Below are 26,229 nucleotides of genomic sequence, written 5' to 3'. Positions count from 1 at the left end.
TTGTGAGTTGTTATGGTTGACTATAACAAATTCCACTGTAATATGAATATTGCATAAAGATCAAAAGTATACTGCTATTTGGTTAGGTGTTCACTAGATGGTGGTGTTTCAAGGACATAAAAAACACTGTTTCTTGATATTAACATGTAGATCCTGTTATATTACGGCAGTATCTTTTTTTTGTCATATACTATAACAAAAACACAATCTGCTCATTTCCCAGCCCAATATTTTCATTCAAGGTTGAGAAGTAAGCAGCAACTACTACCAAGAACTAGTTTGAAAGAGGTTTTGTAGTAATACTTAACATGAAACGACATTCAATCTTGTAGTGAGCTTGAAGTTTCATTTGACTAAAAGTACAATGTGTCTTTCCTATATTTGTATCACTATTATTGCTATAATTAATACCACACTTAATAAGCACTGCACACACATAATTAAACATTTGAATATAAACTCTCTCACTATTAATTATCTTTCGACTGTACTCTGTAATTCTGTAAAGACCTTCTACAGTTAATTCAAGCCTAATTGGTTGACGCAACTAAAGAAAAAAAACATATGGGTCATTAAATTCTCTGTGGGATGCAGAGTTAGGAACAGGATAATTAATCTGAAAGAAACAGACGCTGATAACATGCTCCCACTGAGAAATCCAATAAACTGAGGATAACACACACACACACACACACACACACACACACACACACACACACACACACACACACACACACAACTCTCTGATCGGACAAAGCAAGAATGGAAAGCTAACCATTGTGTGTTGTTTTTCAAATGTCGGCCTGTAGTGTTGTCAAACTGTGCTTCAAAGCAGGTTATGGTCATGGGTAACACAGGCAACACTATAAACATTATCCCTTACATTATTAGTATGGAAAAGGCAGATCTGAAAGAAGTACTTAAATCATTTAAATTATACATAGTTTGTCTAAAAATACTCCATTACAAGTCAAAGTTCTTTAATCTTAATGTTTCTTAAGTTGAAGCAAATAAGTATTCAACAAAGCACATAAGTATTCAACAAAATCTACTCAAAGTATCAAAAGTGAATGTACTCATTATGAACAATGGCTCTTTTGAATGTATTTTAATATTGTAGTATATTATATTATTGTGTTTTTATCGCTTTCAAGTACATGTAACAGACTGTTTGTGCTTGTCAACAAGTCATTTTAGCAACCCATCAACATATTTTTCCAAATCAACATAAATATATACTGCTTTTAACATGTTGTGTGTTTGCCAGTATATTCATCCATCATGTCAACATGTATTTATGTTTCTGTAAGTGGTCAAGCTTACTCTTGTTTTAGTAACCCAAACCTTAATCTGTACAATTTTAGTGACAAGAAGTGCTGCTGCCATCCTTTTGCAGAGTGGCACAATCTTGAAGAAGGGGCTGGAGTTTGGGAGAATTCATTGTAAGTAGGAGCAATATTTTAGCAGCTGACAGTTCAGTGATGGACTGGGAGGAGCTACTTCAAACAGAAAGATGCTCTCTCCTGTAGAGGTGACAGATGAGTGATTATTCAGCATCCAATAACTGCTTCCAATAGCACATGATCTACTTTTTTCTTTTAACTTAATGCATACATTTGAATAAAATTATATATGTTCTGCATTTTCAGAGTCACTGTGTATTTGATAATATGTGCACACAGTAGAGCAAGATGGGTTTATTTTAAATAGGTTGAAAATGAGTTTTTATATTTAACATATTGTTGCATGGATCCACTTGTCCGGACGTGGCCATGTTCACTGCCATCGTTAGACTTACCTGCTACAGAGGAAGAGAAGCTTTGAGCTCTAAATCTCCTGCTGTGCCTTCTGTACAATACAAAGTAGAAAGAAAACAAAACATAGCCTAAATGGAAGATGAATGCTGTGCATAATAAGCAGAGAAACAAGGGGAAACAATGACGTGAATTCAAATTGAGAGCAGTGAAAGTATGCAGCAGAGAACAAGGATTAACACTGTGACCCTATTAAGATGGACACACTTCTGAAAACGGATATTGAAGTGATGCCAAGAGGGATATGAAATTGACCAAATAAATCAGAGCATTAATTGAATCATTATTGAGTCCAAGAAGTGTCAGAAGTGACGCTCTGTGAAATCCATGGAAAACATTACTGCTCCTTTAAAAAAAAGTATACAACCAGGCATGCAGAATGGCTTGTGTGTGGGTATGCATAATTACACTGTTTTGGAAAAAGTGTAGATTAACACAGTTCAATTAAGTTAAGCTAGAAAGTATTAGCATAAGAAATACATAAAGTACAAAACATAAAAGTACACTATGTAAAATGGCCAATTTTCCAGATTATGCACTACATCTTTGAAATACTGATGCATTCATTTGATCATTATTTTCTTCATCCATAATATTGCATCATAATCAATGTGTTGAGTACGCTCTTTGCCTATGAATTTTAGTGAAAAAGAAGAAGTATAAAGTAGGAGAAATCACTCAAAAATAGTACCTACAAATTGTAAAAGTACATTACTTGAGTAAAAGTACTTTGTTACTTTCCGCCACTGATTGAATTTGCATACCAGACCTGGTGTCCTCTAATAGATACAGGGTTTTAATCAAGTGGAAAAGACGCCTTTAATTCATCGTACATGCAGTAAAGGACAATATTATTAAGAATGTTGGACTAATAACAAGTAGACTCTGCTCTGAAGTAGGTCTTTGTAATGTGTGGATTAATCTTATGCAAACATAGTGGCATTTTGACATTTAAGATTTACTGGCTACAAATTCAGATAAGATAGATCTCTGACACACAGCCAAACTGATGTTGTGGTCTGAATTGGTTTAGCGCTCTGCATGGCAGGCTAACGTTGAAGGGAGGGACAAGTAATGGCTCAGTGCCTCAGAGAGAAGCTTACACTACAAGGTGATTGCTTCCTTCCTCTCTTCAGCACCTCCTCTTCTCCCTCCTCATGCTCCTCCCATCTCCCTGCCTCTGTGTACCTCTTAAATCACCATCTGCAGTCCATGTGTTTTGCGCAAGACTTACACACTCCCAGAAAATGAGAATGAGAAAGAGAGAAATTGAGAATGAGATTGGTGACACTTGGCGAGGTACAGACGAATCCAATTCCTTCTCCCTCTGTACCTTCCTCCTGGCTCTGATGCTCCCTCGCTCACTCCCTCAGCTGCTACGCGGACTCCGTCATCAAAACACACAGTGAGGCGTGCTGGCTTGTTCACACTCTGTGGCTTGTGGACACACACACACTCACACACAGTCTCACACTGGAGCCAACATTCAAGATGCAGGAGCAGCAAGAGAGCATGTCTTCTGATTCCCTGTCAGGTAAACGCAAAATAAGATGTGTATCTCTGTCATGCATCCCCTTTTTCTGCATCATTATCCCGCTTGGCTCCCCTCCTCTCACTGTTCAATTACTCTTTTTTCCCTCTCCTATTCTGTATCCATCTGCTCGTGTTCCTTATGTGTGTTTTTCTTCCTCTCATACTGTAAGTACATGTGTTGTGGGATAAGAGGCGATAAACATAATGACTGTTATTGTTGAAAACAGGAGGAGAACCTATTTCCATATGGCAGTGCTGTAAGGAGTACATTAAGGTGGAACAGCTCCTGCTACTACTGCTGCCTCACATCCAAAGCACAGCTGTGAAACTGCATATGGACTAGAGAATATTGCACTCTTCTGACCTAGATACAATAATAACGCTCGTGCTACTTTAGCCGGGATCCTTGTTTTCCTTTTACTTACAACGAGTGGAGTATTTAAGAGGACTGTTGTTTTGAGTGTCCTCCTATGGATATACTGTACAGCATAATTTGCATGCTGAGTGCTATGGAAACTCCTTTCTTATTTTAACAAGTGTGAGATCAAAGCAAGTGGCTGTTTTTTTTTTGAACAGTGGAAGAGTCTGTTGGTGTGTGCTGTCGTTGGCCTTTAGAGGTTTTAATTTGTCCTTGGTGATGAGGACAATCCTGCTGGGTATTGAGCTGGGAACCAGACTGTGCACACATCTTTCATTAGTTATGTAATTCATTTGAAAGGGGCAAGTGAAATGTAAGCCTAGAGGTAAAATCCTTATTGGTCATGATTTGCGCTGCCTACATGCTGAGGTGTAGGCTACCATACTGGTGAGAATAATAACATTTCTACGATTATGAAATGTGAAATGTCAAGATATTACTAACACCTTGTTTTTTTCCCCTCACTGCACAGCATCGAAACTCATTAAAGGCTACTCAAAGTGAGCCTGAGAACTAACACAACTAAAAATAATAATAAATAGGTTTCCTATTACCACATATTTTATGTCCCCATTATTCAACAAGTTAAAAAAAACATGTGTGACCATGCATTTATTCATAATCTGTCAAAAATAAGTAGACGTATCCACTGTGAGGTCACACATTAGTTTAAAGATTGGCAATTTGGGTTTTTTCATCTTGTTTTTTTGGAGACTGACCATATCTGGACCAGGGGCTGGAGCACTTTATTAGCGACCTGTCAATCACGATGTAGCTTTATGCACTGAAGCATACACTGCTTTATTGTGTACTTTTACCCTTAATACGACACAATTTACAAAATAAACATTATGCTGTATTGAAGATGACTTCAAACTAGCAATGTGAACAAAAATCTATTAGCAAATGATAACTGAGATAATATACTCACGTCAGAAGTTGGGTAATTTTCTCATAGACTTCTTTCTATACAACCAGATCGCTCAGTCGCCCCCCTATATGGCCATTAGAAATAATTCATATTTGAGGCACATTAGCTTCATATTTCAGAACCAGAGGCTATACATCCACACCAAAATGTGTTTCAATGTATCCAAAGTGGCAGGTGACACAGTACTAGAGTAAAATGCATCTTTTACTGCCCTGAATCCAAAAATGATGATGGAAAAACAAATAAAAAACACATCTCACATCACATGTTTGCTTCAGCTGTTAAAAAACAGAAGGTGATTATTTTTTTCTACATGGGAACATTGTGCCTGAATTCCACAGAGGATTGTTTATATATTAAATTGTGACTCCGAGTTGCACGGTGATACTTGGAGAAAGACAAAACCTCATGTTGTTAAGACTGTCACGGTGCTGCTCATGATTTACCGACACTTCAAACATCTGACGCCTCGCCTGTCAGTCACCCATCTCCAGTTTCATTCTCTGAGAAATCAATATCAGTATATCCTCCAGTTCGGGTTGCTTCACGTCACTTCTGCTGCGCTTAATGTGTGTTCACAAACCAACAGCAGAACAAGCCAGCAGCACGGCTCTGAGGTGCTGGTACAGATGCACTAACTAATTCATGGTCTTCATGACAGATGGGCGTTATTAGTATAGTGCAATCTCGGAATGAACAAGAAAGGCATACGTTTACCCTTAAGTATATTGTAATGGCCTGCAGCAGTGACAATAGCAGGTGGCAAGCATGATCATATCATTTTGTGAGTGTGAGTTGAAGAAATGTGAAGGTTCACAGGGAGTTAAAGCGGGGAAACGTTGAAACCACCATGACAGGTGAACCACATGCCTTCTCAGACTCCTTCAGTTATGAATTTCTGCTGCATGCCACTCTGGTTTCCTTTCTAATGACAATACATTTTTCCTGATTGCCTTGGCACAGTTTCTACAACAGTTTGAATGTGCAAATTCTTAATCAAAGAGCCAGACTGCACTAAAAGAACTGGCAACAAATTATTTCCGGAAATGTTCTGTAATTTCCTGAGAGTATGAGCAGAATACAAAACACACACACACACACACACACACACACACACACACACACACACACACACACACACACACACACACACACACACACACACACACACACACACACACACACACACACACACACACACACACACACACACACACACACACACACAGCCCTGGCAAAACCTTGTATGTTAGAAATGTCAAACAGTCAGTCCTTTAACACCACACGTTTAAATACTGTAGTTTCAGTCCTCTGCATTTTCCAGAATCTAGAGACATTTAAATAACAATACCAATATTTGGTTTGAAATATTGATCCCCCCGTCCGTGTCTGTAAAACATCATGGCTAATAGTCTGGAATAGTACAGAAAAATAACCCTTTCTTCCTCAGATTGCTGGCGCCACACAATGGTGAGCCATGCATGAGCCACCATGGAATAAGACGACAATACAAATAAATGTTGCTTCGTTGAAACATTGAATATAGTCACACAAAATGAAGTCCAGTTGCATGGTCATCCAAGAGTTTAATCACATGTGTTTCTGGTAGTCTACATTCAAATGTTTAGGATTCAAGGCATTGGGTGCTTTATATTTTCATATCACATTCAAATATGACAATGTTTTAGTAACTGAAATATAAAGGAAAAGTGGAAACTCTGGTTTGCCTTATAGGCAACATTGTCCTTTAAAAACTATTGAGCTTGCAGAGAGAAGCAGTAAAGGACCTGTGTGAATCACAATGGGCTAAATAAAAACAAAAAGATGGTGGAGGGCAAAACCGCAGCAGGCATCTTGGGATTACAGAATATAAATTCTCAGCAAACATCAGGACCCTTGAACACACCGAGTATTTTTTGTTACACCTATCAATCCGACAGCACTGAAACCTAGCTCAATATGACCTGCATTGAAATTATATAAGAGATCTCAGGTACCCGAGACAGAATTTCAAAAAGGGAGGAATTGGATTTTAGGTATAAATATATTGCACTAGTTTTGGAGAACACGTTACCCATTTAAAAAAACATTTCCTCAACTTTTGCACTTTTTGTATGACATGCAAATCCATCCATTGTAACAGCCACCGCATATAAGTTTTGTTGATTGTCAAGTATCTTGAATTTAGATTTCTCTGCTTGGTTCGCCCATTTTCTTTCATGACTCATGATCTACCGAGCAATTGTTCTGTAACAACTCAAAGGAAATCAAAGCTGGATTGTTTTTTAGGCACTCCAAGTTTCTTTAATTTGTGATGTAACTGCGCCTCCTTCATCTGTATCATGTAACAACAACAAGAAGTATGGAGCTATTTCAGGGTCCTAAGTTTTTTATCATACAAAAAAATACAATTTATTTGAAAGTTCAAGTTTTTATCCCGAACCTTGAAAAATACAATGTTGTATTCAAACCAAAAATAAGTATTTTAAATCATTTTTCAGGTTGAATATTATTTTGATTCAGTTCAGCAATTTTTTTAAATAAAATATTTATTTACAGATTTCACTTGTAGGCCTATACATATTTTGATATTTGAATCCTTATTTTTTTCAGTTGCAGATTTTACGTTTTCAGATTCAAAACAATTATTTTTTCAGTTTCAAATCTTGTTTTTTCAGGTTTCACATTGTTGTTCACCTTCAGATCGTTTTTCACTTTCAGATCAATTTTTTTCGCTTTCAAACTTTTGGCCCTGATGTTGCTTGGGGGGCGGGGCTTACCAAAGAGTAGTTTGGCATCCTGAGTGGCAGGCCTCCCTCTGTCATGTTGCCTTCATGGATGTTAGGTAGCACGAGAAATATAACTCAACACTTTCTATACACAATACTCCCGTGAATGGTGGTAAACACAACTGATACCAGCGTCAAAGTTCCGTTAAGCGAGCTGTTGAGCATCGTAGTTGGCAACAATCAAGGTATAAGAGCAATAAACTGTGCTAGAATGTGAAATTACGTATCCGCAATCAGGCGTTGTAGTGGAGGAACAAACCCCCCAAAAAGGCTTTAGTTATCGAGATACCCCTACCCGAGGTAGAACAAAGCACAACCATGTTTTTTCATTACTTTAATATCTATAATATATGAAACGGATTGTTGTATACAAATATTTTACTACAAAATAAAAAAATTTGGTTGATGTATGGAACCTTCGCATAACCGAAAATAGTGAAAATGTAGGCTCCTCTGAAGGGGGCCATGTCAACCTTATCACATGTATATCTAGAAATAAGGATCAGAATGTCACCAACTTTGGTTTATATGTTCAGGGTGAGGCAAAAAATACACTAAAGCACATTTTGTACCAATACCTTTGTCCATATTTGTAAAATATACAATCAAACACTGATACAATTTAGGCGGAAATGAAATTTGAAAGGAAAAATTCAAAAGGTATGTTTATACTTTTCTGTCATTATTAAAGTAAGGAGACCAATCCCCAAAACACCTTATGTATATGTACCAAAGAGTGTTATCTTATGATAAAAGTTGGTTATTTGACTATTAGGGGCTGGTAACCTTTTCTGTCACCAGCCCCTAACAGGTTATGAGTGCAGCAAGGTCTTCCAACTGACAAATAGAATGGGCCCTATAGGTGTAAATGGATGAATGAAAGGACACAGACCATAGATTAAGGCAAAAAACAAGATTTAATATAATTATTTGTATATAATAGATATAATAATAAACCCATCTTTATCATTCTTAATGCATTTATCTTTATATTTAGTTAATCTTTGAATTAACATGGTGATAGGCCTACTGTGAGCCAACAGGCTTGCATGACAGCATTTTCATATGACATAAATGAACATTTTTGACTGAACAAATCAAACATTAGTTAAAATTAAACCATAAATTCAAAATACATACACAGCATTTAGTCAAATTTGCTTTATAAAGTCTATTATTGTTCTTACATTTAAACCAGGTATATCAGGGAAAGACATTTAGCCTATAGGATTTAGACTACTTTTTATCATTCCTAAAATGTGCCTTAACATTAACATACATCAATGTTAAATATATACATAAACATATAAATCCTACAGAAAAGGAGAGATATCATAGAATGAGACATACATTACATTACACTAATGCAAGCACATTAAACAGCGTTTAACATTTAAAGTAGAGATTTCGGCTCAATGAATGGAAAAATCAAAAATGAATCATACATTCAAACCTTAATGAATCATCAATTATATACAGTTACAAAATGATTCAACATGTTTTCTAGTGTGCAACTATGCTGTCATTCACACTTCCGTTAGCGCACTCAAGACAGTCACAGGAACAGAGTGCATGGCAATCCAGCTGCAAAACAAGGACATTTCTTCTGTTGACTGCATTTTTTGTCCTTGCAGTAGAGATTTGTTAAATATCGCACTTTTTGCGGTGCTGCCGCTTTTTCATACATCACTGGTTGCATGACTCCCTCCATCAACCTCCAACCTTTCCCCACAGGACTCCAAAGCACTGTTTTTTTTTGGTGACTGTGGCCCCAAACAGCAGTTTGGTACATGGCTCTTAGTACATGTTGCCTAAATGAATCTTCAGTCGGGGGAAGTTGAGAGGCAGGCATGTCTGAGGTGGATGCCAGTACATACCTCAACTCATCCAGGCTTGTACACTGTTGCCCTTTCTGATTCTTCTTCCGGCCATACAAAATGAGTGCATAATGTCGGGCCATAGGTAATGAGTCCGCCAGGTTTCCTGTCAAACCAAAGTGACTTAGACCGTTCAGCTCATCCACATGCTTCTGCATTTTTGTGAAAGCAGTTGATTTTCCAATTTTGAAAAAGCTGCTCGTTGTATCACACCCTGTCTGTGCATGGCAAGCTGGGAGGCACTGGCATAAGGCTTTCCCTAGCTTTTCACAGATCATTTTGATGGGCACAAACCTCTCTTTGCCTGTTTTGCCTTTGTGCATCAGGACTAAAGCTGAGCCAAACATGCTGCAACTTGCATAATACAACAGTAACACAAGGACATCGGTATCATCGCATTTGATGATAACTCTTTTGTATGTCTTTGCAAGGTGGATGGCATGTAGCACTATGCTGGTGTCTGCCTCTTCTTGGTCGCTCATCAAATCCACTAAGCTCTCCACCCTGTACTTTAGGATGGTTTTGGTTTCTTCTGTATCTTCAAAACCTCCAGCCAAGATGATCGTCTGATCCTCTGTGAGTCTACATGGACCAGTACGGGTTATGTAATTGGAAACAAAAGCAGAAAGCAAAGCCTTGTTTCCACTGCGACTCAAGTACCTCCTGTAATTTGGCACTTTAGTGTGCCCTGAGATCACATGTGTGGGTCCTGCATCTCCAACTGCTCCACGTCTTTGTCTCTCTTGTTGCTTAATGGAGTTTGTGTGGTCATATCGGTCAAAAACCATGGCAACACAACAGATTTTTCCCTCTCCTGATAGAAATGAAAATATTCTTTTGAGAACACGTTCCGCAAGGTTGTTGAATGTTTGGAAACCTGATTCATTCAGACTCTGAATTAATGCCATACCACTATGCAGATGGTCCTCTTACATCAGGTAAGTGATATTCACTTGGCACAATTGACTCTAACTTTTTGGCTATGGTCAGCCGTGTCTAAGACACGAGTGGATCTGACTTTAATTACATTTGACTCGAGTGTTTCGTCAACGTAATGTGTTGCTTAAAATAATACTTCTGCATACAGTCTGTGACACTGTGAGTGTTGCACAGCCAGATACGGCTCAGCTGACTCAGATAAGGAAATATATGATACATTATGAAGTGATATGCCGTGGACTGTACTTAATGTTACTTTGATCCGGTTACTTATGTTGTGGCAGATATTTAAGTAAGCTTTCTTAACGCTAATGTTATAATAGTCAGATTACTCTGAAGATGGGAGGTGATATTCTATTAATGTTCACGTTCACACAGTCGGTGATTTTTGCCGGCCATCTTTCCTGCAACGGCAGTTTTTCTGTATTTCCTTTCTCCTGTAATATGACTTGATCGCACACTGAGCTCTGATTGGTCAGCAGGCAGTGCTTTCACTGAGTTGAGCTCTTAGCCTGCAACCTAACCTGGGGGGTATACTATATATATATATAGATTTTCGTTTAGCAAGATAACTTCTGGGATTTCCGGTACTACGAAGCTGGTTCACTTTTTAGCGGGCTAGATCTCCATGGTGATTTATCCTGGAACCTAGTCTGTGCTCCGAAGCCGGATAGGTTCCAGGATAAGAGATCAACTCAGCGAAAGCACCACGCCTGCTGACCAATCAGAGCTCAGTGTGCGGAGGAAATACAGTTTAAACTGCCGTTGCAGGAAAGACGGCCGGCCAAAATCACCGACTGTGTGAACGTGAAAATGAATACATCACCTCCCATCTTCAGAGCAGTCTGACTATTATAACTATTATACTATTATGTTAAGAAAGCTTAATTAAATATCTGCCACAATATAAGTAACAGGATAAAAGTAACATTACGTTGCCTACAGTCCCCGGCACTGTGAGTGCAGACGTCGATATGTCCCATTATCATTCATATCACATCATATCATAATGTATCATATTATTTCATTATCTGAGTCAGCTGAGCCGTATCTGGCTGTGCAACACTCACAGTGTCACATACTGTATGCATAAGTATTATTTTAAGCAACACATTAAGTTGACGAAACACTCGAGTCAAATGTAGGCTAATTAAAGTCAGATCGTGTCTTAGTGATATCATAAACTTAGTGATATCATAAACCTGTTAATGTACGCATTCAAACACTTTTTCTTTTACCAGCTGTATTCACCTTGCATGTGCAGCTATGTGTCTTTGATCCTGGATAAAGTGTTTAAGTCATGGATGTTTAAAGTTTAACTTCTTCATATTTGACTAATATTATAGTTGACTTTTCATTCAGGAAGTATGACGCTGCTCTGTCAGTACGCTTGTCCATGTTTGTGATTGGTCGAATGCTCCACATACCACCCCTTTTATGTGAACGTGCACCTAACTAGATAGGACACGGCTGGCTTGAGCGAACGAGTTGATAGCCAGCGTTGTAGGACAGTTTAGCGAGAGCGGCTTCGTTTTGGATTAAGTCAACCGGATAACTCAAAACATATCCAGGATAGGTTGAACTAGATTCGTAGTATACCCCCCTGCTCCGGGGCAGGTTAGCCGCTCAGCATAAGTTACCATGGAGATCTAGCCTGCTAAAAAGAGAACCAGCGTCGTAGGACCGGAAACCCCGAGTTTTCCCTGAAGTTAGCCGGCTAAACGAAAATCCTGCTTCGTAGTGCAGCGGCCTGTACTACGAAGCTGGTTCAACCTAACCTGGATATGTTTGAGTTAGCCGGTTGGCCTAATCCAAAACATACGCGCTCTCACTAAACTGTATACGACGCGGGTTATCAAGTGGATCGCTCACAACAACAACACAACAACGGGGGACTGCGTCGGGTGATCGTGTTGCTTTTAATCATACGAAGCAAGATTAAATTAAATAATGACTTTTCCAACCTTATACTTTTCTCCAGAGTGCCGTGGTTCATTGTTTATTAATGTGTTTCAGTGGCATTTACAGACCGCTGCAGTGCTGGCTGCTCTTCCACGGGAGTGTATTCTCCCGTTAGGTCCGGGTTAGCTCACACGGCAGCGGTCCATTTGGGTATGGGCACGTCACTGTACCCAGGAAGAAAACAATGGAAAAAGAGACATCTCCAACGAGGCGTTCTGGAGCAGCATAGACAGGTATTTTCTGTGTTAGAGTTTTACTCGCTACAGGGTGCACTTTGAGGGTTTGTGACTCTGCAGACCATTTACATGCAGAAAAACCTTCATAACACACAAGGGGACGGGTGATAACCGGAAAAGCATGACATGGGACCTAGAGTTTTAGGTAGACGCTAACATGCATTGTGAGCATACTTTAGTCAACATCTGTTCAAGTGAGCAAACTAAAACATGATATATTGCATTAGCAATAAACGACATATTCTAATTAAAAAACTTTTTTTGAACATGTATGTGCTCAAGAATGATAAGGGACCAGCAAATGTATGCCATAATTCAAGCCAATTCATCCCATTTTCTTTATGCACTTCTGCCGTATTTTTTGTCTTTTGTCTCCTCTTTCGACACAGCTAGGTCACCCTCATTTAAACCCTTTTGTTACAAGGACTTTTTCACATTCTTTTTAGATACAATTTAAGAGCTTATTCAGTATTTTCAGTGCTACACCGGAATCATAGGGAAATTAATGAATATAATTAATGTCAATAATCAGATTTAGTTGTTTTTGACCCAGCAGCACTAACATAGAGGACACAAGAGAGTTCTCCTTAAAGTCCAGTTGCCAGCTCATAGAATCCTGTTGTGAACCCGGAAATGTTGAGTGCCCAGAAGTTTTATGTTAGAAATGTATAGTACAGGTCCCCAGCACATAGAAACTGCCAGATGCTAACTTGCATATGTTTGGCGATTTGCACAATTAGCATACATTAGGTTAATTGGGATTACTTATTTAGACAATAGATAAATAATAGCTTGGCCGATTTGGACAATTTCAGAGTGGTTCTTGGGGTAATTGAGGATGCTGAGTCCATTTCTGATGTTTTCAGTATAAATGTAAATACAAATATGTCAGTTTTAATCGGAAGATGTCAATGTTTGTACTCCGGGTGGACTGATTTTTATACATTTTGGTTTGATTTTGAAGATTTAGGGGACTGCAATTCGGCTTCCGAGCCAATCATTCCACTGAGACCGCAAATTGTTTCCTTGTGGAAAATATTAAATCAAAAATGGACAAGGGAGGCATTGTTGGAGCAATCTTCTTAGATCTTAAGAAAGCTTTTGATACAGTCAATCATCAAGTACTCATTCACAAAATGTCCTATTTTAATTTCTCACCCAGTGCAATAGACTGGATGAGCTCCGATCTGTCAGACAGAGTTCAGTGTGTAAGGGTAAGTGGCGAGACATCACCACCCCTGAGGAATGAACTGGGTGTACCCCAGGGATCTATCCTGGGCCCAATTCTATTCAGCCTTTATATAAATGACTTGCCATCAGTGTGCACTGGATGTGAGGTGCAAATGTACGCTGATGACACTGTCATTTATGTCCATGCAAAAACCAAGGCCCAAGCTGCGGCCAAATTAAATGATGCAATGGTTCATGTAAATCAATGGCTTACTGACTCACAGCTATATCTGAATGTTAAGAAGACAGTCTGTATGTTTTTTAGCAAGACCAACACTGTATCACACTGTGAACCCAAGGTCTATGTGTCTGGGGAGGTCATTCAAACAGTTACACATTTTAAATATCTAGGCATTATCCTTGACACTACTCTATCCTTCAAAAAACAAGTGAGAAAGGTAATGCAAATAACTAAATATAATTTAGCAAACTTTAGATATATAAGGAACTGTTTGACAACACCTGTAGCAAAACTCTACATGACTGCCATGATCCTTCCCCACCTAACACACTGTATGACCAGCTGGACCCAGGCGAATAGCACAACATTAAGGCCTATCCTGTCACTTCACAAACAAGCTCTCAAAGTTTTGGACAGAAAACCAAAGCGATACCACCATTGCAAAATCCTGGACAAACATAACCTGCTCAGCTGGGGACATATTTTAAAACACACTGATGCATGTCTCATTTTTAAAATTCTAAACGGCAAGGCACCCCCCCCCCACCACTCTGCACTTTTATACAACAGAAAAACTCAAACAGCAGAACCACAAGGTCTGCCCTAAGAGGGGACTGTGTAGACCCTCTTAGGTCCAGCTCCTTTGGCAAACAGTGTTTCTCTGTGAGGGCACCTACACTCTGGAACACAATACCAATACAGATAAGGACTAACACCTCCTATCATACATTTAACCACAATTATAAGAACTGGCTTTTAAACAATCAAAAATGTGAACACTTTTAATTGTATCAAGGTATGATGATATTTCATCTGTTTGCATGTTTGTTTGTTCCTCTCTATTGTTGTACTGATGTTTATTTATTGTTGTACTGCTATTTATTTATTGTTGTACTGATGGTGTCTGCTGTACTCTATTTAATTATGTTTTTATTTTCTAGTCTTGTGGTCATTTAACATCTTGCCAAGGACAACAGTTGAAAATTAGCCTGCTGGCTAATACTGGCTCATTTACAGCAATGTGGATTAATGTGCACTGTCCTTTAAATAAATAAACAAACAAACAAACAAACTCTGGATCATTTTGATAGGTATTACTGAGAGCAGCTACTGAGGATGACAAAGTGTGTGTCAGTGTGTGTGTAACCAAAGCTTCATCCATTGCAGAAAAGTGTAGCATTGCCTACGCAACTCCCACTCACCAGCTGAGATATGACACAACATCTACTGTAACAGGAGGTCAAGGCTTAAAAGTAAAGGTGATTGGAGTTCAAAGAAACAAAATGGAAATAAAACGTTCTCTTATTGACCTCTGAATCCATGAATGTTATATTAGTATTCAGGTACTGTCCTTCTATTTTGCTCTCGGCTTATAGTTGTTGTTTTTTTTCTCATAGTCTGTCAACTTTAAGCAGGCTTTGTTATCACAGAAACACAGGAACACAATGGTCATTTCCGACAGTTCCTTTTTCACAATTATGGTTCACAGTCCAGCTTTTATTCTGAGGATTTAACAAATCAGTTGTTTGTGAGTGTGTGTGACTGACAGGAAAAGGTGTGCCAGTTAACACATTAGCAGTGAACTCACTCAGCCCTGCAAACAAAATCACCCATGTCATATTATAGTCGAACAGCAAATGCATTTAGTTTAATTATTTTTATCTTAATTATTTTGCTCCTCCGTGCAATTCCATCAGATATTTGTCTTTATCTCAGGCAAGACATTTTGTCTAATTGTAGATTTATTTAGTTTTTTACAACCTTCTTGCAGAGTTTATTTCTTGCTCAAACTTCAAATGTGAAACAAAAGTGTGATCCAATCCGTCTCTCACAGTTTATGAGGTTTATCTTTATGGTCTTTTCAAGCAATATGCGATAGTTGCCTGAAATCAAAGTTAGACGGCAGTTAAAAATGTTACAATAACAGGTTTTACCACAACCATTTGCCTATATCCTTTGGCAGTTTGGCAGATTGTTTTTGGAAGACTGTTTACCCTGCTTTACTGTCCAAGTGGTTTCCAATGTTGATTACTGTATGAGACCTTGTACTGTATTGTATCTTTAGAAAAAGTCTTTAGTATACTGGATAGTTTATTCCCCTGCAACATTATTGAATGCAATGCTGTTCAGATGAATGTTGGGTGAAGGTTGTATCTCAATATCTTGTATGGTTGGAGGGAAACTGCCTCAGAGGGAACTTTTTGCCTTTGCAGACCATTTACATGTGCAAAAACATTTACAACTCACTCAAATATGAAGAATGAGATTGGTTTCAACAAGGGTAGGAGTTGCATGGTTAGTGGTCATTCTGCATAATAATAATACATCATTTGCTTCTGTTTTTTGTAGTAATTGGCCTTCAGAGGGATGCACTTTTGTTTTTCGTGAAACAGATTGGATTTTTTTCTGATTCTTTATGATATGGAATAATTGGCTGATGACCAGCAGCTTCTCAAGGTTTCTATGAATGATGTGAGTGTTGAAAGCAGCAACAACTAAATAGACAGTTTCTTCTTTTCCCAGCTTGCATCATTTTGCCATGGACTTTGACACCTCTGGTGTCTTGCCTGTAGTATCTTCATAATACTCACATTGAATACTGCCGCCTCTTTCAGACTTAGCAGATATGGTTCAGTGAGTCTACTTTCCTTTCAATGAGAGGTTGTCAGTGGCAGTGTGACATCTTAGCTATAAATGCAGCTTGTATAATCTAAACTAAAAAATAAGCTTACCTTACTCTTGTGCATTAGCATCCTCTCTGTCTCTGTGTTACCTGCACTTGTGATGGGTGGCAGGCAAACTCGTGGCATTTATTTGACTGCACAGCATTTCCGGAAAAGCTCTAAGAGGAAGTTCAATAGCTGTCTCTGCATGTGGGCTTACCTTGTGGCCTTTTCCTGTAGCGTTGTGAGAGCAGAAAACAAGATGACGCTTTCCATCAGCAGTGCAGTGAATCCAGCCTCTCTAAATCTCTCAAAGCTGCTTGAGAGCATGCTGGTGTAGCCTGCGGCATGTAGACAGGCGGGATTTATAACTTACTATTTAAAATGGATGTATATCTTCCTGAGTGCTCCCTAAGTGGGTTATGATGGGTGCATATAATCTCTGATCATTGATTTTATTCCAATTTGACAGTTTTTGACAGTTGTACACTGTATTCAAAGTCAATTGCCCTATCAAATGGCATACCATTAAGGAACGATGCTTTACGATTTTTACTTCAGGGGAAAAGTGACAATGCATATCTTTATGTATTCGAGCTGCCATTTATTGTTTATTTTACTCTGTGGTGTAAGAATGTCCAAAGATATTTTTCTATTTCGTGTCATACAATGCATCGTTTTTATTTATTTATCTGATCTCAATACAGCAGCAAGTAACATGGAGAAGATCTAGCCAGGCTGTGGACTATATTTTCCAAATGATAAAAATGTCAATTTCATAAGATATTTTGTTGAGAAAGTATTGCTCATTTTAACCAGAACATACAGTACCTCCTTGAAAAAGTCTTATCTAGGTGAGCTAGCAGGCAAGAATCCATATTATGTGGGAGACTGTTATATGAAGGCAAGTCTTTATTTTTTTAGTAGTTGTGTGATGCCCATGAAGAAACCTTAAAATATTGTGGGGGAAAGAAATGTAGTTTATTGAATTTGTTATCCTTCAGTCCACGGCTCCAGTCGTCAAGGCAGCCCACATCTTCTGTGTTTGTGCTTCACTCTGTGTTGGATTACATCCTCTCTCCCACTTTTTTCACTCTATACATCGTCTTTGATCGCTGGAACAGGAAAGCAGGATTTTCAAACAAATGTTTGCGAGGCTTCTCCTCCAAACTTAAAACATTGATCTAAAACCATTAGGGGCCTTTGTATTTGCTCTATCAATACCTGATAGAAAGACTCTGTGACAACTGGTGAAAGGTTAGGTTTGTTGTCATATTGTAGAACCCAGTTATTGATTCAGGGGAATAAAATGCTAATATTGTGCAGCTATTGATCTCCCCTGGCCTCTCATGTAAAACACAGACGGGTGCAGCACAGCATGGTTATAATTATATGCAAATACAATGTCGCCATGCTTGTCATCCGGGTTAGATAAGAGTATCTGATTGGAACACTGCTTATCTTATACACACAGTGAGAAAACGCACTTATCCATGACACTATGCTTTCACGGACACAGTCAGTGCACGCCTAGGTGAGTCCAATTAATGATCTATTGTCCCTTTCCTCTGCAATTCATTTGAGCCTCATTAAAATGAGCTTGATTACATAACTGCCCTTAATTTAAAGGTTAGGGTGCATTCACACCTAATAGTCCGTTTTCTGGTGCGCACCAGACGACAGTTTGTTACATTGTTTCCTTTTTCACAAGGTTCGGTTTGCGTTCACACGGGCAAAACTCAAACGGACTATGAACTTTAAACACAAGTCATGTGCACGGAAATGCTGTTCAACCATTGGTCAGACATTAAGGGGGTAAAAACGTGAATCCCGGCAATTTCTACCGGAGCCTCCGCCATGGAGCATCGGCACATTCGGCAGGTTATTCTCATGCTGCTGTTAATCTGGAGATCAACAGACACTAGCGGCCCGCGCATATGATTATATAATCAGACAACGTCCGTTAAAAAACATTATAACATAATGAGAGACGTTCTGCAGTAAGGAGGGGCGTTTCACCGACGACAGGTGTTCTTACTTTTATGTAGCTGACGGAGAATTTTTACTTTACACGACACTGTTCAGTGTTCAACACTTCATTCTGCTTCACTCTTTAACTAAACAACCGCGGATGTCTTGAAAGACTCTTTCGCTAAAGATTTTTGAAGATATTAGCGTTCTTGTGACACGTAGGCTAAATACTACGCTTCCTATGCTTTGGTGCGGACTGTGTTCACACCAGCAATGAACCGCTCCAGAGTTAGCAAGCAAGCGCTCCGAGACCACCTATTTTAGCGGACCAGAGTCCGGTTGTTTAGTTCACTTCAGAGGTCTCGGATTGTGTTCACACCGACCCAAATGAACCGCACCAAGCGGCTAAACGCACCAGGGTTCGATTCAACCGGACTATACAAGGCAGGTGTGAACGCATCAAGCCCTCTTGTTTAATTTTAAAAGGACCTTGTTGCTTCAGGATAAAAACCATCCAATCGAAACACTTCTTACGTCATTTTTTAGTTTAGATTAAAAGTGAGATGCAAAGTGAGTCATTCATGGAGTTTTCACCCCATAAGGAATATTGACAAAGTAAATGAACCAGTCTAAACTTCTACAGTGGCAGCCTCATGTGGCCATTTCTGCATCTCCACGGATGGCTTTGGGAGAAAGGAAGGCATTACACATGAAGGTCAAATCCAAGTATTTCATATTAAATCCAAATTGTTTTTTTGTTTTTTTACAAATTATCATGTCTGATAGAAACCATGCAAACCATATCAAAGTATTTTGATAAAGTCTCTGCTCAGGTTGAACATAATTGGAGCCATCAGGCATATAGACCCATTTTCACAGCAGATATTTAAATGTTTCCAAGAAAAAAAAGCACAAGTGTAAATGAGGGCTTGACTCATTTTGGTGAGCCAGTTCCAATTTTGCTCGTAGGCTCATTGAGATACTTGGAGAAAAAAAAAACCTCCTTTAAACGACATTAAGGCCCTCCCATAGTGTGAACACTATGGACCCATATGGTCTGGACACAAACAAGGGGCTTTAATTAAATAAAAATATATTTGCCTTTTTTACTCTTGATGTGTGTAGTATTATTATTGTCATAAATGTACACATAGCCAGGCCTATCATTCTATGGTAGGGCTTACTCGATTATGGCAAAAATCATAAGCTCGATTATTTGGGTCAATAATTGATATCACGATTATTAAAAACGCTTATCCATTTACTTTGAAAACATCAATTTATTGGAGAAAAAAATAATTCAACTGAAAAACCAATAAAAAAGTAATAAAAAAAAAAAAAAATCATCGTTTTATTTCGATTACGTTGTTTTCGTAATCATTGCAAGCCATAATCGTAATTGCGATTAAAATACGATTAATTGAGCAGCCCTAGTCTATGGTCCATATTTTATAACAGGAAATTCGGAAAACAAGGTAGCCTAGAATGAGCTAAATTAAGTATCTTGTTCTTTGATGGGGTTACAGCAGCCAACAAGCCCGGCTAATTGCAGCAGAGAACCGCAGTGACGCATCCTAAAACCCAGAAGTAAGTTAGCATTTTTAGCACTTCCGGTTCCTTCGTCAAAAAGCAATGCATTTTCTCCATAGGGTTTTGGAAAATAGCTCGAAATAAGATCTGTGGTTGACACACATTTAAGAGATAAATCACGTTTTGTTCTACGACATTAAATACATCAGCAGTGACCCCACTGGTGATTTTTGAAGAGTTTACGTGTCTGAAAAACGATGGTTGTTACCGAGTGGCTGAATAGGACTACAGAAATTGTCGAGGCCGTTGTACGTCATTACGCCGAACACGTAAACACTCCCGCTAAATTTGTTTCCCCCCGTGTTCTGCTTCAAAGCAAGTACCTGCCTATCTTTAGTATCTATCTGTAGTATCTTTAGTATCTGTATATCTATATCTGACCATTAGAATTTGTATTTTTGAAATTGTTGTTTTTAACACCGTAGTTTTACAAATTATAGAACAATTAATTGCAGTGTTTTCCAATCTTACTCGGCAGTTCGTTTCGTTGGCTAACGTTAGCTAAAGCTAGCGCTGCTTTGCTCCGGGTTGCAGCCACAGGTCTTCGCATGAAACGTGCTCGTTCTATCGTTTCTCGGCCAATATTTTCCAAAGGAGAGTCTGGATTCGTGCTATGAGGTAAGCTGACGTTACATTTTTGTCCATGTCACGGTGAAATTTAAATGATGGGTAGTGACTGTATCGCCGTTTTAGAGATGGCGCTGCTGAAAAGACTGCAACATAAGTAAAGATAATGAATACATCCTATTAAAACCTGTGTCGCTTATATGATATGATAAGTCTAATTAGTACAAGCAGCATAACGTTTCACCATGTAACTAAAGATTGTAGTCAGGGAAATCAGTTTGACATATTGAACTAATAACTAGTGGTGCTAATAACTAGTGGTGCTAATAACTTATCGGCACGATAATTATCGGTCCGAAAAGTATTAATAGCCCCGATAATATACAATCTTTTTTTTGGGTAAAAAAAAAGAAAAAAATACTGCGGTGTGGGTGGATTGGGATGAGGGGCGCTTGTTTTTCACTCGGCTCCTCCCGTTTTGCCAGTACTGTGGTATTAGTGGTTTAGGAAGAGGGGAGTTCTTCACAAATCCAGCGCTCCCTAACTCATGCCTGGCTGTGACGTAAATGGTGTGCGGCCGTGAAGCCAGGACAGTAAACAAACATGTCGTCGGTAGTATGGGACTATTTCAAAGTTTCAGAGTTAGATAGTTCGCTTGCTATTTGTATTAACAAATGCAATGCAGAAGTTCCACGAGGAGGGAAAAAGGCAACGAGCTATAATACTTCCAACCTGATTAGTCACCTGAAACATCGCCATTCTTTCACACACACATACGGGTTTTGGGCCGAGGGCGACACCGTACTTCCGGTATCAACCATTTCACACGAGGTGCATACAGAATATCATAGTCGATTGCCTTAATCAATATAGTCAACTCTAAAATACCACATATATGCATTGGCATGATAATATTATTGTGACAAGTGGGGTATTCACCTGGTGTTTCCAGAAGATAGACGTAGATGCCAAAATCGACCGAAGGCCACTTTTGAGGGTCGTAATTCCATACATTGTACATCCAACAACCCACACAGCTCTAGTTTACGCTGGTAACGACCTAGAGCACATCCCTCAAGTCCAGAGATGTAATCCGAAGACATGCAGCGATTTCTTCGGTCGTTAATTCAGTAAAAAAACCTAGTGCACTCTGTCTGGCTACATTAGCTAGCTGTTTATATTAGCATCTCCAGGATTTTTGCACCTCCAGAAAAATTGCGTCTTTATAAAACAATATATGGCGCGCGTTGCATTGTGGGTAGCTGTGACGTCACTGTGTGTGAAAGAATCGCTACGATGGTGTGTTAAAAGCGTACGAAGACGCCTGCGCTGCTAAACTAGCGGCGAATCCAAAGCCAGCTGCAAAGGCACCGGGGCTTTTACCTATCGACGAGGCTTTTGAAAAAGGCAAGAAGTTTGCCAGAGACAACCCCAGGGTTAGTTTTGTTCATAGTAGTAATGCTCATGTCATTTGCTCACTACTAGTCTTTTTTTTACCACCAGGTGTGCAAAAACTACAGGTACATTTAATATATATATATATATTATATTATTATCGGTTATCGGTATCGGTCTTGAGAAGCAGGAAGTTATCGGTATCGGTTTCAAAAAACCAATATCGTGCATCCCTACTAATAACAAATCACCTCTGGCTGGCAGAGACCTCTCTGCTCCATAGCTTCTCTTGGACGTCAAATCACATGTACATTTTACATTTATATTCAATTTAATATTCCATCCCTCACATACTTTTGTATATATAATAACTTATATTTTGTTTTTCTTGTTATGCTGCTGCAACAGAAACATTTCCCAAATTGGGATCAATACAGTAATATCTTATCTTAATTAATTAAGAAATATAACTATTATAATTAGTGTAGCAGCTGACACCTATTTTCATTATATGGATTAATCTACCATTTATTTCTTTAGTTCAATTGTCATCTATAAAAATGTCAAAATAGTGAAAATGTTCACGAGACTTATCAAAGTGCAAGGTTATATCTAGATGTTTTTGTTTTAGCCTATGTACTGTATGTCTTAATGCTCTTATATGTGACGGTGTGACTTCCATGAAACTAATATTTGATATCTTCCCAACAGACAAGCTGACAGGAAACCTAACACTCTAACAACAACAACATTGCAAAGGTGAGTAAATGTAAATTCAAAACGATTCACAATTTCTTAATTTCTTCTTCTTTCTTGCAGTGAGGTGAAGCTGACCTTGCACTTGGTGCCAGTAAGGATGTTCCTCACGCAGGCTGAATGTTTCTCCCTCCTTAATGACACAGAAGCCCTTGATTTGCAATGCTTCACTCATTGTCATTTCCCTGGCTCCATAGGGACACTTTACCTCCAGCACAGCGGAAGACCCTACCAGACCATCTGGAGATGCCCCCAACAATCCTGATTGGGAGAGCCACAAACCTGACTCATGGACCTGCATCTGGGTTGCAGTGGTGAATGCCCTGACGCCCTCACATTCATTCATAGTCCCCCACTGTACAGACAAAACACCACCAAGGGCCTGTTGTTGCCCTAGCACCCTGGCACTAAGGGAAGCAGTCACACGCTTTGACCTCAGGACAGCTCCAAAGTTGCTGGCAGTCAACCTTCCTTTCCTGAACAAATGCCAGTTTGGGTTGGTTCGCTGACCAGTGGTAGCCACCTGAATTGCCCTCTGTTGCTCCTCAGACAATGCCATGCTTGCCACAATTGCCTCAGGTCCCTGATGCCCAACAGATTTGATAATTTCAGGAACAGTAAGTGTTTCCAAGCTGTAGTGTTCCTCTTCTGGCTCGGGGGAGAGAAGTCAAGAAATTCCTGAGAACCTGCCCCCGAGTCTGTCCCTCAGCCAGTCACGATCTTCGGAGGTGGGCTCTCTTGTCAGCGGGTTGAATGAGTTATTGGTTGGAGGAAATAGCTCCTCCACTGAATGCGTACGTTTAGCTGCCTTTGGCTTCTTCCACTGACAGGGGGTGTCAGTGCAGCTGAAATTGTGGATGGCAAAGATGGCTAATGCAGCCGCATGACTGCATTTCCATTCTCCACGTGGGCATTCACGTTTTATTATTTAAAATATATTTACATTTGTAATGCCTTCCCCATTATCCCTTTAATTGTTTATAGCCTACTATATGTTTATTTCATGGATATGTCTATGTTTTCTGGTGTGTAATATTTGTAATAAAGATTTCATGTGACACATAACATTTGTTGATGGGAATTAATGTCACTAATGTGAATAAATTAACTCTAGGTTAACGGTACTCTTGCTATCACTACTCGCCGACACTATAAACCTTGTCCCTCATGCTAGCCCTGACAACACCGGTAAGCACACCTTCATCTAGGCTGCACTGTTTTACGTGCCCTGACTTGTAGTAGTTCTCTCCTCTATCTACACTCTTCTTGTCATTTTAGTAAAACGATATCAGACTGGTAATTGACACAGCCATGACTTCTAGTTAAATTCAGTGTGGCTCAAATGAAAAGCTTTGTTAAAATATGCAAGCGCGCGAAAGTCAAAGTCAGCTTTATTGTCAAAAATTCTACATGTATTATACATCCAGAAATATCGAAATATCGTTTCCCACAGTGTGACATGTATACATAAAACAAAACAAAAAGGGCCTAGATAAACGTGGTATACATTAAACAAAACAAAAAGGGGCCTAGATAACCGGGGTATACAGTTTAAAATGTTAATATATTTAAAGTGTTCAAAGTGCAGTTTCAGTGCAAGTCAGTTGAGGTTGAAACGATCTTAAATTGGCGTGACGTTGAAGTCGTGCGACCCTGCTGCTGTACTAGCTTGTAGTTCGTGTATAGCATAACGTTAGCATTTTGCTTCTGGCGACTAGATTTATGATTCAAAAATTATAAAAGTAGGGTTGACATGTGGATATTATCCGGCTGAACAAAACGTGATCCTTCTCTTAAATGTGTGTCAACCACAGACCTTATTTCGAGCTATTTTCCAAAATCCTATGGAGAAATTGCATTGTGTTTTTGACGAAGGAACCGAAAGAAGTTTACTTCCGGGTTTTAGGACGCGTCACTGCGGTCCTCTATACATTCATGTAATATAATAAGGATTTAAATTATGGGTAAAGGTTGTGCCATTGGAATAGGTACACATGGGGTGCACCACTCGGGGGGGCTCATACCAGGTGACACAAATCAAACACACCCACTTTCCCGTGACCAAAACAGGTGGCTAGCTAGCATGCTAACTGCTATGTGCTGTGGATTATCCCGCGGGCTGCGGTGAGTTCAAACGCCTTTACCGTCAGTGAGGTGTTTGAGGCCTTGCTGCTGTTTGGGACTGGTTGTGAGTATGACTGCATTGAGCTCAATGTTTGACAACTTTTAGCAGAAAAGTGGGGCAGCGATATTATAGTTTGAGCAAAGAAGTAGCCTACCAATATTCACAGATTAGTCAAGTGAGTACAGAATTTTCACAAGTAAACATTTGCAAAGTAGCGTTGTGTGCGCTAGTGCAGTGCGAAATGTCATTGTTCCTGTAGGTAGGCCTACAGTTTGTATTGGCATAAGGTTGCCATAGGCGCATTCACACCGCAGTACTTTTCCCACAAAGGTTCATGAGAACTCTTTAGTTCTCATGAACTAAATACAGATCGCGTTCACACCGGAATAAATCCCTGGGTGTGGATTAGGCAAATGAAGCCGCTGACTTCACTTCTTCTTCTTCTGCTTTGGGTTTACTGGCAGGCCGCAAACCACTTCGCGGCGTATACTTTCCGCCCAAAATCCCCGGCCTGCTGGGACTCCCAGCAGCTTCTACTGAAGCCTTCCGAGTAAATCGCCAGAACGCCGACACCTCCTCATCTCCACCGCTCCCATGTTTTATTTTGTGTTGCCATAAATTAGTCTCTCTGCGTTTCTGCGCTGGGCTAATGCTAATAATGCTAATGCGAGGATAATAAAATGGCGGCTTCACAAAACTTTTTGGGAGTTTTACGGGGCGTGGTTTGCAATCCGCCCAGCCAATCAGAAATATAGCTATTTTCTCACAAGAGAGCCGCACGAAAGTCCCTGCTCGAGAGCAGGGACTTTCGTGTGGGTAAAAAGGTTCTCATGATGAACTAATTTTAGTACCGGCTCTTTTTGGTGTGAACGCGACAAAAGTTGTCCTTTTTTGGTGATGTTTTTTCAACTGTTACTATTAAGGAGTGGGAGGTTGTTTTAGATGTGTATCATTTGATAGTCCATGCTCTCTATGCTAAAGCTATGTACAGGCTTCTAGAAAATGAATTTATTTTAGGTTTGCAATATTCCGGTTTTTCTTACTCCACATATTTAATTGTATTCTGTTTTATTTTTACTGGTGTATCTTAATTTCATCTATATTTTATGTAAATATTGCTATATTTTAATGTTATAGTTTTCTTAAAGTTTTCTGATTTTTTTTTGGTCCTTTTTGATCTTCGTTGACTGTCTTTACTGTATGTGTTGACCTACTTGGCAATGCACCTGACCTTTTCTGATTCTGCGTAGAT

The 26,229-nt window shown here is 39.2% G+C and overlaps 1 protein-coding gene across 10 annotated transcripts in view; it reads left to right on the top strand.

Annotated features, from left to right (window-relative positions):
• Positions 1 to 3,208: 3,208 nt before the first annotated feature.
• The window catches only part of LOC117561490 (disabled homolog 2-interacting protein-like), a 232,662-nt gene continuing 209,641 nt past the window's right edge, over positions 3,209 to 26,229 (top strand). For 8 of the 10 annotated variants that reach the window (XM_034238951.1, XM_034238947.1, XM_034238950.1 and 5 more), the window contains exon 1: positions 3,209 to 3,348. In XM_034238951.1, the coding sequence (XP_034094842.1) occupies positions 3,306 to 3,348 (43 nt within the window). In that variant the 5' untranslated portion in view covers positions 3,209 to 3,305. Of the gene's footprint in view, positions 3,349 to 25,022; positions 25,041 to 26,229 lie in introns of those variants that run through there. The other 2 variants (XM_034238955.1, XM_034238952.1) reach the window with 2 other exon arrangements.

The sequence above is a fragment of the Gymnodraco acuticeps genome, unplaced genomic scaffold (assembly GCF_902827175.1).
Source record: "Gymnodraco acuticeps unplaced genomic scaffold, fGymAcu1.1, whole genome shotgun sequence".
Classification (NCBI taxonomy): domain Eukaryota; kingdom Metazoa; phylum Chordata; class Actinopteri; order Perciformes; family Bathydraconidae; genus Gymnodraco; species Gymnodraco acuticeps.
Note: the sequence above shows the minus strand (reverse complement) of the source record. Positions and strands in the feature narration are given on the sequence as shown.